The sequence below is a fragment of the Mirounga angustirostris genome, unplaced genomic scaffold (genome assembly GCF_029215605.1).
Source record: "Mirounga angustirostris isolate CCGP_5_RB_7025 unplaced genomic scaffold, mMirAng1.0.hap1 SCAF_9, whole genome shotgun sequence".
In the NCBI taxonomy this organism is placed as follows: Eukaryota; Metazoa; Chordata; class Mammalia; order Carnivora; family Phocidae; genus Mirounga; species Mirounga angustirostris.
Window position 1 is genome coordinate 139,540,839 of NW_026991717.1, and position 13,832 is coordinate 139,554,670.

The window sequence follows — 13,832 nt, forward strand, 5'->3', positions numbered from 1 at the left end:
TTGCAGAGCACAGTCCGCTCGTTTATAATTAGTCCATTATATAAGCTTTATTTAGAGGATGGCTTTGTGTATGGAAGGTGTTACCTGCCTAGATTAGGCTGCGGGGGAGGGGTGGTGGTGGGATTTTTGGAGGAGGGAGACTACATTTGTTGAATGATGACGTAACGTGTTAAGCAATGGAGCCCTTCAGGCGATGGGTGCCCTTTGCGGGAAAGGTGTGGACGGGGTGAGGCGGTTGGATTCCAGGGGATGCGAAACCCACTCTCTAGGGAAAGAGCTGGGTGATAGGCTGAGTGGCTTAACAAGGGACCCAGAGGGAGTCTCTGGTGCTGACCTGACCCCACATACATGGAGGAGGGGCTCTGTGGTACGCTAAGGTAGGGCGCCTGGGGCATCTCAGAACTTGGTGTGTGGCTATTAGTGCTGCTCCAGCACGCCCTCTGCTGCCCGGGATGTGCTGGGCATCCTCGTTTTCCTCCTGACTGTACTTCCTCTTCAGAGCACAGGCTTGAACTGCAGACTGAAGGACTTCTTTCCAGAAACTAGTTGGCAGCAATTTATCGTGTATGATGGTTCAGAATTTTCAGGAAGAATTTTTTAGAAAGAGGAAATTCACTGCTGTGTGTGTGTTTGGGGTGAAACTGGCAGATTTGGACCATACCTTCAGAATTGGGACTGGTGCCTCGAATGCCGTGGTCTTGTGTAGTGGGTCTGTCTCCCCAACTGGCTTGTGGTTGAGATGGGATATCTAGGCGGGGGGTAAAGGAGGCACTGGAACCAAGGGGAGGGTGAAGGTAAGGGTGGGTTCTGGACATCTTTCCATTTTAGTATTTTCAGACCTACCCTCAAAGGCCTAAATTGACCTTCCAAAAGGCATCTTTAAAATCCTGAATCTTTGGGGTGCCTGGGTGGCTCAGTCATTAAGCGTCTGCCTTCGGCTCAGGTCATGGTCCCACGGTCCTGGGATCGAGCCCCGCGTCAGGCTCCCTGCTCGGCGGGAAGCCTGCTTCTCCCTCTCGCACTCCCCCTGCTTGTGTTCCTTCTCTCGCTTTGTCTCTCTCTGTCAAATAAATAAATAAAATAAAAATAAAATAAAATAAAATAAAATAAAATCCTGAATCTTTCTGTCCAGGCATCCAGTCTCCACTTAGCGAGGTCCTTTTCTTATGTCTTTCAATAAAATTTTAGTTTTCTTCTTACAGATCTTGCTAATTTTTTGTTTAAATTATTCACAGATATCCCATAGTCTTCATTTAAGAAAATTAAATCTTCTTCTTCTTTTTTTTTTTTTAAAGATTTTATTTATTTCCTTGAGACAGAGAGAATGAGATACAGAGAGCATGAAAGGGAGGAGGGTCAGAGGGAGAAGCAGACTCCCCGCCGAGCAGGGAGCCCGATGCGGGACTCGATCCCGGGACTCCAGGATCATGACCTGAGCCGAAGGCAGTCGCTTAACCAACTGAGCCACCCAGGCGCCCGAAAATTAAATCTTCTAATTATGCCTGGTGTATAGAAAAGTCCTCATTTTTTAATGTGTTTATTCTTAGAGTTTTCCAATCGTGGATTCGCTGGGTGGCATGTTTTCTTTTAATGACACACAGTGGTAAGTATTCTTCCATGCGTATTTTCTGACACTTGACTTTGTTTGGTCTCAGGTAGTTTGTCCTTGAAGGACTGCAAGAAACTGTCTTCAATGGCTTCATTGGTGGCTTATGATGACTCGGAGTCAGAGGCTGAGACTGAGTCCGTGGGAAGTATTCATGCTGTCAGCCAGATGAAAGACACCTCTGATGTGGTCAAACCTCCTGGGCAGGATTTTGCATCTGAAGCCCCAGGTGTGACAGAAGGGGCAACACTGCCCACAAAGCATGGTTCTTGTGAAGACCCTGCTGGCCATTGTCTCCCACTGGTTCGGCTCTGGAGAAGTGACCCAGGATCTTGTCCTAGCCAGAGGCTACAGTGGCCCAGGATGGAGCCTGATGTCACCTTCCCCACAGATAAGCCTCCTCGACCTTCCCTGTGGACCAGCCACGCTCCAGCTGGCCATGTGCCCCTGGCAGCTGCCCGCTTTAGGCAGGTGAAACTCTCCTGGGGAACTTACAACTCCCCTGAACCATCCTTCTGTGCCCAAACCAAATCTGAAACCCCAGATAAAAGTGGCAACTCCCTTCAGAGGAAAAGGTGTGAGGACTGTATCGTGCCCTACACCCCGAAAAGACTACGACAGTCACAGGCATTAAGCACAGAAACTGGCAAGAATAAAGATGTGGAGGCCCAGGGTCCATCTGCAGGGCGTGCCCCGGCCCCTCTCTGTGTGGCCCCCAGAGTTTCTGAGTTTATTCAGCCATATTTGGACAGTCAGTATAAAGAAACCACAATTCCCAGAAAAGTGCTCTTCCACCTGAGAAGCCACAGGGGCCCTGTCAACAGCATTCAGTGGTGTCCAGTCTTTGCTAAGAGCCACATGCTTCTCTCAGTTTCCATGGATAAAACCTTCAAGGTAAGACTTGAGTGATGCTGCCTTTTCAGGGACTCTTAGAAGTAAACTGCTGGGGTGTTTTGTTTTTCACAACAGTGAGGTAGGGGTGCTGAATATCTCTGTTTGGGAATTTCTGTAATTCTCCCTGTTGCATTCAGGAGTGTGTTCTCAGTGACCCACCCTGGACTGTTGGTCCATTCTGTCCCCTCCCTGCTGACGCTGCCTTGCTTAGGCCACCAGAGAATGCTAGTCTTTATCCCTCATGGGGGCACTGAGGACGTGCAGACACACTGGAGCCCTGGGGGATGAGGTCACTGAGTGAGGGCAGTCAGAGGGAGAGGAAAGCAGGCTCAGAACAAATCCTGGGCCCCTGTGAGCCACGTGGAGTGTTGAGCCACGCCAGCTCTGTGCCGGGCTCTGTGTTGGATGCCATGCGAGCAGAGGTAGACAGACCTGATCCCTGGCTTCAGGGCATGTGGTGTGGTAGGGGCTGTGGACAAGAGGAGAGGCTCTCATAGCCCTGGGCTCAGGAACCGTGAACCCACTGGGAGGGACAGCAGCCCAGGCTGGAAGGGCTTGGTGAAGTCTTCCAGAAGGAGGGGAAGGTTCACTTGGTGCAGGGGCTGAGATGGGGCGGAAGGATGTTCTTGGCCATAAGCATGGGAAATATTGAGGGGCCTGATGGGGGGTGAGGGGCCCAAGGCTGCGGAAATAGGCAGGGCCCAGACCAGGAATGGCTGTGGATGCCCTGTGGAGGACTTCCGGTTCATACAGAAACTCTTTTCATTGTTACTTATTTATTTTAAAAGCTACTGAAGTCATACAGACTTGGAGTAAGCAGTCCCCACGTGCACAGGGGTGTCGCATAGCGCGTGTGTCATCCCTCCTGTAACCTGTCTCCAGCCCTTTGGGCTGTACTCTGTCCCTCCTCCTCACTCCTCAGCACCTAGCAACTCACCTGTATGTAGTAGGTGCCAAGTCAATGCGAGCTGAACCAAAGCTTCCTGGAAAGAACATGGCTTTGGAGTCGAAGGGACGTGGCTGCAGATCCAGCTTTGCTGTGGAGCAGCTGGTTAGCTGGCCCCACTCCGAGTCTGGTGTCTCATCTGTAAAGGGCATAATCGTAGTCATGTGGGAAAAACGCTTACAAAACCCCAGCACAGAGCTAGGTACCCCACAGGTGCTCGGTAAATGTCAGCTTACTCCGTCTGTTTTCCTTACAGTTCTGGAACTATCCTGCCCCGGACATTGTATTTGCAAGTTATGTTTTGGGCTTTTCTCCTAGGAGGCATTTTCTGAAATGAAGAAAGGAAGCCTAAATACGGTGAAGGCTTTGAAATGAGCTAAACTGTTGGGTATCATTTTTAAGTGGCCACTTTGAGTCCTGAATCGACTTGTCTGTGTTCTCTTCTGGCAAGGTTAATGGAGTTGTGCGGGGACAGTGCCATGTTCCACCTTTAGTGTGGAGCCTGGGGATTTGCACGCTGGGCTTCGGTGAGGGTGGGGGCTCAGGTCTGCTCAGGAGGCTTCTCGTGTCCATGGTGTGTACTGAAACATGCGTGGTTCAATCCCACAGTGCTGGGGCTTCTCCGCGCTCCTTCCTGAGTCTGCGCCCGTGGAGGGCCGAGTGGGGCCTGGGCCCTTGGGTCAGGAGCACGTCTGGAGGGTTTCTGGTGGGCCCGTGTGGGGCCTGTGTAGTGCCAGGCCGTGTCTGGCTGGCCCTGGATATGGGCTGGAGTTAGAGTGATCTGGGCCTCGGGGTCTGGCTTCATCCCCAACAGCTTTGTGACCCTGGGCAAGACACTTAACTTCTCAGATTCTGTTTCCTCCCTGATAAAACAAGCTGATGAGACCTACGGTTGGCACTTCTCAGGTGGGACAAGTGCCCAGGCGTGTGTGTCTGAAGCACCCAGTCTAATGCCAGGCACATGTTTTTGTGGGGGGTAGTGTGGTTACAGGTGGGCCACCTGAGGGGCATGGGCAGCACCTTTCTAGGGCCTTGCAGGGAGGGGGCCGTCTGGCAGATGTTGGCAGCACAGGCTGGAGGAGGAGGCGCCTTGCCAGGAGATGTCAAAGGACAGGCTGGGTTGCTGTGGGCAGAGACAGGTGGAGGGACGTAGGGCAGCAGGTATGCCCTAGTGGATGCCTGCCACCTGCCCGCCATCTGCAGGGTCGCGCCTCCTGATGGCGAGGGGCAGGCTGGGAGCCCTGTGAGGACTGGTTTGCACCCAGCATCAGGGAGGTGCTCTGTGGGCCCTGCTTGGATCACTTTTGCCCGCCAAGTTTAGGTTTCCTAAGCAGGGGCATCCCCGCTGTAGTATAGTTTTTAAACAGAGCACGTCTGAGTGAAGCCATTGATTTGGGTGTTGTGTGTGTTCAGTCGTGTAGTGGGTGTTTGTGGAGTAGATGAGTGTGCTAGGTGCTATGTACTGGGGATGCACGGACGTATCCTTGGAGGGGACCCTGCATCAGCCAACTAGCTGTGACACCTTGTGACCAGAAGGGGGCGCAGTTGGCCCAGCTTGGGAAGCTGCTCAGGCGCTCAGGCGGAAGGACTGCATAGGAAAGCCTTGCCTGGAGTGATTCACTGAGACCTGGGTCCTGGGCCGTTCGCTGTGGAACTGCCCTCAGTGGGGCCGGGTGCAGTTGCTGTGCCTGCCCTTCCGAGGAGGTGGTGTGTGTGCGTCAGGTGATGTGTGCACCGGCCTCTTGCTTGGCCTGGCAGCCTCCAGGGAGCCCTGTCCACTTCACTGTCTGTCCCTCATGGCGAGGCTGCGGAGGTGGCATTGGAGGTGGTCCAGGGACAGGGCGCGACTGCCGTCATGGCTGCTGGGGTCAGTGTCTCCTGACCTCCTCCTTCCTGTGGGGTCCTGAAAAAGCAGGGCTTTAATAAGCCATATATGCAAATGGTTGGGCCAGGATCCTCACTGCTCTAAGATATTTGACAGTTGGGACGCCTGGGTGGCTCAGTTGGTTAAGTGTCTGCCTTCGGCTTAGGTAATGATTGCGGGGTCCTGGGATTGAGTCCCGCATCGGGCTCCCTGCTGAGCGGGGAGCCTGCTTCTCCCTCTGCTTCTCTCCCTGCTTGTGCGCAAGATCTTTGACAGTTTTATTGACAGAGTTATTTGGCAAATTGATTTTGAGCACCTTTTCAGTGTGAAGAATGTGTGGCAGGGGCTGGAGGAGCTGGGATGGGCAAACTGATTGGGGACTAGGTGGGAGCAGGGCTGGGAACCGGGGAGGGAAGTCCTGGCTGAGGCCTCGGTTTCGCTGGGGCCTCAGGTGCATGTGTAGCCTGGTGTGCAGCTGGCAGCCCCAGGCAGGATGGTGTTCTTCCCCCTCCCTGGGGTCAGAGGGTGGTGACGCGGCAGATCTTGGGGGCCTATGAGGTGGAGGGGGCAGTGGGAGGCTTGTGGATGCTGAGTCTGGAGTGAGTATGGGGCTGTGGGCACCGGCAGGAGCCCTGGCTCCCTGTAGCCCAGTCCTGGGTAGAGAGCAGACGGTGCAGTGGGGAAAGAGCTAGAAGAGGTGGGTATGACAGGGCGCCCCCCCCCAACTCTGTGCTTCCTTCCTAGGATGCGTTTCCCCTTGTCTTTTGGTTAAACTCTGCCAGAGTGCCTTCTTGAGCCCCACTGCATCAGGAGGGAAGGAAGACCCTGGGGGCTGGGGTCACAGCACTTAGTTTGAATCCTCCCTCTGCGGCAGACTGGCTGTGTGATCTTGGGCAAGTTACTTCTCCGAACCTCAGCCGGTGTATGTATGGTGGACACGACTGTGCCTGCCTGGCTGGGTTTTTGTGGAGAAGAACCAGTGTTGGATGTGGACTCTCTGTGCGGTGCTTGGCACATAGTTGTCACTCACCGTGTGCTCACAGTTTTGCTCTCCCCAGGAGTCTCGTCCCTTCCTTACCATGAAGTGGCCTCTCATTCTGCCTGTGTAGCCATGAACTGTATCTGCCACACCTTGTAGATTTTGAGCCTCTTGAGGATGGAAACTGTGCCAGACCCATTTTTGTATTTTCCGTAGCACCTGGCACAAAGTTTTGTACATGCTAAGTGATCAGTAAAGATTAAAAAAATTTTTTTGGATTTTATTTCCAGCCTTTGGGAAAGGATGGTCTCTTAGGTGCATAGATTTTATTTGCCACTAGGGGGCACAGTAAGACTTAATATAAGCTCACTCAAGCTTCTAGAATGTGAAAGAATCCTTGATTCAAGGTAACATTTACTGAAATATGATTTCTTTTCTGATCAAGAGAAAAACAACACAATCCATCTGATTAATCTAAAGAGCGTGAAGTGCCATTTCCTTCATCTCCTTAAAATGTAGCTTTGGAATTCATAAATTTCAATTGGGTATATTACAGTGGAAAGATACTTATTTTAATATGTTCTAAATGTTCTGTGAGCTGTAAAATATGCTTATATTAGTTTTGAAAAATTTACAGCTGGAGAAATTAAGTAAAATAAAACAATGACTCATAACTCTGCACTGATGCTCTGTTTTCTTTCCTGATGATCCCTTCATGCCCCTGTCTGTAGCACGCATGTTTCTCACAGTTGTAATCGCAGCAAGGATACCCTTTTATCTACTCTTTTTATTTCCCTGTGTCCTCATTTGGCTCAACACGTTTGAATACCCACTGCATGTAAAGGTAGGATTCAGACTTTGAAGCCCTTGGAAAAAGTACAGACGTGGCCTGCTTCAACCAAACACAGGCGGCCCTCACCACCGGCCCCAGGTGCAGAGCCCTCTGCGAGGCACCGGGCACATTCTCACAAGCATCCGACGTGTTTCCTGCTTCCAGGGACCACGGTCCATGCATCAGAACTCAGAGTTCTGAAACACAGAAGGATTTTAAATAAAATGTATGAATGAGGTGCTGTTCATTTGTTTTACAAAATGGTTTGCTTTAGGAATTCTTTCAATAAGTCTTCCCTATAATACTTAAAAAAGACGAACCTTTTCATTTTTGATCATGAATGTAATAAAAGCTTATTGTGAAGAACTTTGAAGATGCAGAGAATATGAAGACTGAAGGAGAAAACAAATTGTTGGTAATCCTAACCCTGAGTCAGTGTTTCACTAACACTGGGGGTCATTCCTGGTTTGGACCTCCCCACCCCCATTCCCATGTGTTCACAGAATCAGGCTCCCTGCAGAGTGTGCAGGTTTGATTCTGCTCCCCACCCCATCTTTTGTGCTGTTTGTAAGGGGCGTTGTTCTACCTTATTAAACTTTCCCCAAATGTATTTTTATGACTGTCTCAAATTTAAGACTTTGCTTTGTCATTTCTGTGTTGTTTCCTATCATTACCTGCTTTTGTTTTTGAAATGGCCAGTATTTGAGCGAACATGGCTATACATAAATGTCTTTTCTGCTGCCCTGGTGTGGTAAGATGGGCTTTGGTTTACACCCAGGCTTGAGCTAAAGGCTTTCTGTCTGGTGAGTGGAACCTAAATAGATTGGCAAAGCATCAGTGCTATTGTTATATGAGACCCTTGGGTTCCTATTCCATATCTGCTGCTTGGTAGCTGTGTGACTTTGGGAAAATCACTTTGCCTCTCTGATTCCCTGGTTTTCTCATTGGTAAAATGGGTATAATGGCTGCCTATGAGGGTTGTTTCTATGTAGAAGAAATGAGAAGATGCAGCGCAGTGCATAGCATATGGGAGGGGCCGAGAAACATGTTCCTAATTCTCCTGTTCTTTTATTGATTAGTTAAACAATTAGAAAAAAGATGAGTCACCCAGAATCCTTCAACTTAATGTAACTCTTGTTTTTGTGAATCTTTTAATAATCTGTCTACAGATACATGTTTTCCCAAGTGTTCACTTTCAGTACTCCTGAGACAGATACTTTTAAAATTTAAGAAGTTTTTGGGTTTGTTTGTACTGAGCTGTTTACCTGCTGCCTTTTCATGAACTGCACATTTATTTGGAAGGCATGTACTGGGGGGCTGGGGTCTGTGTCTCTAAACTGATCACATTTAAAATGTGATAGAAGAAAATGAATTGGACAGCAGTTTGCCAGCTCTCATCGTGTTTTGTGTCTGGGCCTCCGGCAGCGTGGAGAGGAGCAATTTCGTACCTGAAGAGGCCCAGGAGAGTGAGTCTGGGGGCAGGGGAGAGGCGCCCACCTAGCGTGGCGCCAGGTTCATATGGGTCTCAGGCCCCCTTCCCACGTGTGTGTGAAGGAAAGGATTTTGTTCTGGAGGCTGAAGACCCAGATTGGGGGTCTCATTGTGCTGTTTGTGAGCTCTGTGGCCTCTGACAGTGAGTACTATTGAGAGGCTGGACAGAGTTCACTGTCCCCGAGTGCTTACCACCCATTGGGAATGGTTCCAAATGTTCCAGCTCCTCTTGGCTACAGGCCTGTGAGGCAAGGGCTGGTCTTCTTCCCACTTTACAGACAAGGAAGCTGAGGCACAGAGAGGTAAAGGGATTTGTCCATGGTCACACAGCTGGTAAACTATAGAAGCAAGATGGGAAGCTGTCAGACCACAGAGCAAACGGATCTAAAATTCACTCTGCTCTTCTGCCTCTGAGGATAAAGGATGGAAAAGCATATCCCCTCGCTCAAGTGGTACCCAGGCTCTGTCCCAGCCTCAAAGTCTTGTGGTTCTGTTAAGGGACATAACGAGAAGAGATGATTTCCATAGTGGTTTGGATTTGCATTTTTATGTATTACAGGATCCCGTTGATTTATCATTGTTAGCGTATCTGATTATATTAGGGTATCTTAGATGTGCTTTGTAGAAAGTAATATATCTCAGATTCAAAGACAAGGAATTTATGGATTCAAGTGCCAGAGTGAAGGTTTATTTCAGTTTTGAAAGAATTATTTTTGATGGATTTTACAAAATGAGATTGAGAAATGATTTGATGTGTAGAGTGAGGAGTCGTGGAGCATTATGCAGATGATTGGCAATTTATTCCAAGCACGAGGCAAATCTATTGGAAATGAGAGCTGCACAGCTGGGGAGGAGGGTTGGGTTGTGGTGGTGGGCGTTTGGTATTTGGGGAGTGAATGATTAACAGTGCACTGAGGGTAATTAGGTGAAGGCCGGGAGAGACAGGGTGGTGCGTTTGCATGTATGCAGAGATCATCTGGATCCATCTTTGTTTTACAGAAGCCCAGAGAGGGGAAGACACTTGCCTGAGGGCACATAGTGAAGTCAGGTGGTGATGTGGAGCTGGGATCTTGTGTAGGAAGTATTAGGATGCTGGACACTGTTTCCTCCTCTCCCTTCCGACCTTTTGTGTATTTTTGTTTCAGGGAAAGTTCATGGTCGTCTCAGTTGTCCCAGGGGTGGGAGCAAGGGCTTCAGGCCCATCGACAGCAGGGTTGCCGAGCCTCTCTGGGAATTGCCGTGAGATCCTGAGCTGGAACCTTCTCTTCGTGGGAAGTGAAGTGTTTTTTTTTTTTTTTTTTTTGACACTCCTCTCCCCCGTATGAAAGCTGCAACGTTTCGGAGGCCAACAAATGAGACATTTCCCACTTTCCGTTTGCTTGCCAGAAGGGCCTTGCAAGCTTTTGCCTTGCAGAAAAAACCTTGAGTTGAAGGAGGAATAAGAAAAGGAAAGTGTGGCAGAACCCAAGCTGTGTTTTCTGCTCTTTGAAAACTTCATTCCGTTGAACTTTAACAGTTTAGGGCTGTGTGCTTGCCAGACGCTGAGGGGGAGAAGACCGTGCTGTGTGAAGGTGCGGATCTGGCCTCAGGGAACCAGCCTCATCCAGTCTCATCCCGTGTCATTAAGGGAAGAATAGAGCAATTTGGGAAAATGCTTTTAATGTAATTGAAAAATGCAGATTGCAAAATTGCACGGTTAGGAGTTGAGACAGTTTAGTAAATTATTTCTTGCTGCTTTTAAAACTTGGACCCAGAAGATTCTTAAAGACACCCCTTTACTGCCCAGCGATGGCTTTGTCCTCCTTTAAAAAAAATACGTTGTTTTAGATTTAACTTAGTTTTATCATAAAAGTAGTAAAATTTTGGGGAAAAAAATACAAAAAAAAGGTAGAAATTAAAAATAAAACCAGAGATCTCCACTCAGGCATAACAACTGTGAATATTTTGTAAGCAGCTTTTCTTTTCCGCATTTTTTCCCATGAGAATCAACTGGTTTTAATTATACCGTAGGTACTTTGTTTTTGTAAGCAGCATTTAAAATTTTTGTGATGGTTATCTTCCCCCCAAACTTTTACCCCTTAAGAGAAGGGGTGGGTAAGTTAGTCCAACCTTGTCACCATTTCTCGTAGCTTCTGCTGTCTCTACTCAGGTGTCTCCCCCCGGTGCAGATCCCCGTGTGGGGGGAGTGGGGCAGGGCGCAGGGGCAGGGGCATCAGGGGATGGTCAGAAGTGTGTGCGAGGGAGGCCAGTGGTGTCAGGACCCTGGGAACTCCCACACCTCAACCCCGTAACAAAGTGCTGTGAACCCAGGCTAAACTGCAGGGGGACCAGATGGCTATAGAAACCTAGCAACAAAGTGGCCCTAGCCAGGGGTCCTGGAGCTGCTTCCAGGCCAGTCTTCCCATCTTCCCTTGCTAGGGGTGAGGCATCGGGCACCATGTCCCCTCCGGTGTAGCAGGGGCCACAGGGAGATGGGCCATACCCCTGGGGAGGTTCCCTGTCAAGGGCTTTGATTTGGGGACTCAGATTAGTTCATTGGCCTGGGTGTCCCTGGATGGAGCTTCTAATTTTCTTTCTAGTTCTCTCTTTGCCTTAATGTTTTGTTTTTCTGGGAAATCTCCTCCACTTTATCTTTCAATCCTTTTTTTAAAATTTTTTTTATTTTTGTATTTCCATATACTTAAACTTTTTTTTAACTGAAGTATAACTTATATACAGAAAAGTGTTCTATTCTGATCTATCATATTTTTACATTTCAAGAGCTGTTTCTTGTTTTCTGAATGTTCCTTTTGTAAAGAATGTCATTTTTTTATTGCATATTTACAAGGTCTTTTCTTAGCTCTTGGAGTTCTTTGAAAGTTTTCCTGTGTTTTGGAAAATGTTACTGCCCCTTGTTACCTCCTTTTATCCTTTTGTTTTGGTGTCTGTGTTTCATGTGAGGGATGCTGCACTGCTCATTCCCATTCAGGGAGGAGGCTGGTGAAAGCCGATCTAACCAGAGGCTATGTGTGTGAGTGAGTGAGTGTGTGTGTGTGTGTAAGTGTGTGCGAGGATGGGGCCTGTCCACAGGGAGGTTGCTGCAGGGTGATGAGGCAGCCACCTGGCACCTAGGGCAGGATCCCCCCCATGTGAACCTCCTGAGGTGTTCTGGGTAGCCGGGTCAGTTTCCCAGACAGAACTCTTCACGCCCTGGCTGCCTGCATTCAGGCATCTGAGCTGGGGAAAGGGTTGGGGTCTCCGTGTGGGGTGTGCAGACGTCACCCTCTCCATAGCGTCCTCAGCTGCTAGCTTTTCCTCCCAGCGCACAGATCTACTTTGTTCTTTTCAGTGCCTACAGTGGCTTCCCGTTTATGACACATGCCATATCCTCAGTTATGTGTAAATGTGACCGCTTCTTTTTCCCCTTGACAGTGGTAGAATTATTAACTTTTTTAAACATTTGTTAATTGAGTGGTGTCTTATTTGAGAACCAAATGAATTCATTTGTGTGCAGCTCCTTTAGAACCAGGCCGGCACCTCGTTAATGCTCAGTAAGTGTTTGTGGGTCTTGTCCATCAGTCTCCTGCCATCTTAGCATTTCTCTTATGCAGCAGTTTACATACTAACAATATTGACCTGTCATCATATCCCTCCCCCGCCCACCATGTGTTGTTTGACTTTGAGTTTTGGTATTTCGTTGTTATTATTCTTTTTTTCCTGGGAAAACCTGACATTTTTTTGTGGTCAAGTGTATGGACTTTTCCCTTTGTAATTGTCCTTTGGCCTTAGAGCATGGCATGTCCTCCCCCATCTCAAGATCTGATAAATAGTCACCTATATTTGACCTTCATCTAGCAGTGATTAGCTTGAGCCAGTTTCAATTCTCATCATCTCTTCCAGGCTTTCTGTGGGTCTGGGGCAGGCTGTGCCCGCCGTGATGAATGTGCGCTCGGTGCCAGGGATCGATTGGTATATTAAGGAGCAGCCCTGCTTCGTGATGCTCCCCCACACTGATGCTGGCTACTAATGATTTAAAATGACCTTCTTCCCATCCAGCTTATTCCGCAGGGCACGGGTGCGCCACGGCCGCCCCAGCCTTTCCTCAAAAATGAAATGTTGTTTTTGACCATAAAAGAAATACATATACGCTATGGAAAAATCAGGAAGGTATAAAAAAAAAAATTGCCCATTATCTCTGTACCCAGAGGCAATGACTGTAGACTTTTGGTGTATTTCCATCCAGTCTATGAAAATAAAAGGCAACATAGTTGAGTTCCAACTATCCATGTAATTTTAAACCCGTCCCCTGCGCGCGCCACCCCCCCCCCCCCCCCCGGGTCCTGCAGCAGTGGGGTTTTAACGCTGCAACTCATTGCAGTGGTTTTCAGTATGGTCTGTGAGCCCCCGGGTTCCTTGAGACTCTTTCATGGGGTCTGGGGGGTGAAAATTGTTTTTCTGATAGTACCTAGAAGTTATTTGCCTTTTTTACTCTCATTCTCTCATGAGCGTACATGGAGTTTTCCAGAGGCAACAGGACGTGTACAATAGATTAACTACAGAAGCAGCTCTGCGAGCCCAGCTGTCTCTATTAAGCCAGCCATTAAGGAGCTGGCAAAAATGTAAACAGTGCCTTCTCGCTGGTTTTTTTGTCTTGGAAAATATAATTATTTTTCACAAGAGATGTTGTTTATGTTGACATATAATGGGTTTATTATTGATACTTTTACATAAATTAATATTTTTAAGTGTTCTCAAATTTGACTTCAAATATGCTAAATGTGGATTGATAATAACGCACATTAAACAGCAGAATTTTGGAGTCCTCAGTAACTTCAGAGTGTAAAAGGGTCCCACCAAAAGGTCTGGGTAGCATGGTTTGATTTGTGTCTGTAATTTCATTCTAGTGGGGTGTCCGTGTGGGTAATAACGGTGTCATCCTGCGGCTCTGGTGGAGGTGCGTAGATTCAGCCCCGGCCGCGGCACTGCCTCCTCCTGCTTGGTTAGATTTCCAGACGGTGTGACTGAAACGTGATCCTGGAGGGTCCCAGCCTCCCTCGGCCTTCCTGCCCCTTCTCTCTGCCCTCCCTTCTGCCTGTTTTGAAGGAGATTTAATAACATTACAAAATGATGGGAGAAAACCTCCCAATTCCAGCGTACACCTCAATTACGATTATCCTTTCAGCACCCTCCCATCAATTTCTGGTCCATATGGGCTTGTGTTTTTCACAGAGTGCGCGTACA

The 13,832-nt window shown here is 48.5% G+C and overlaps 1 protein-coding gene across 14 annotated transcripts in view; it reads left to right on the plus strand.

The window, feature by feature from the left end:
• WDR25 (WD repeat domain 25) overlaps positions 1-13,832 on the plus strand; it is a 139,555-nt gene that overhangs the window by 1,806 nt on the left and 123,917 nt on the right. For 13 of the 14 annotated variants that reach the window (XM_064571578.1, XM_064571575.1, XM_054513877.2 and 10 more), the window contains exon 3: positions 1,656-2,500. In XM_064571578.1, coding sequence (XP_064427648.1) covers positions 1,694-2,500 — 807 coding nt within the window. In that variant the 5' untranslated portion in view covers positions 1,656-1,693. The remainder of the gene's footprint in view (positions 1-1,655; positions 2,501-13,832) is intronic. The other variant, XM_054513878.2, reaches the window with a different exon arrangement.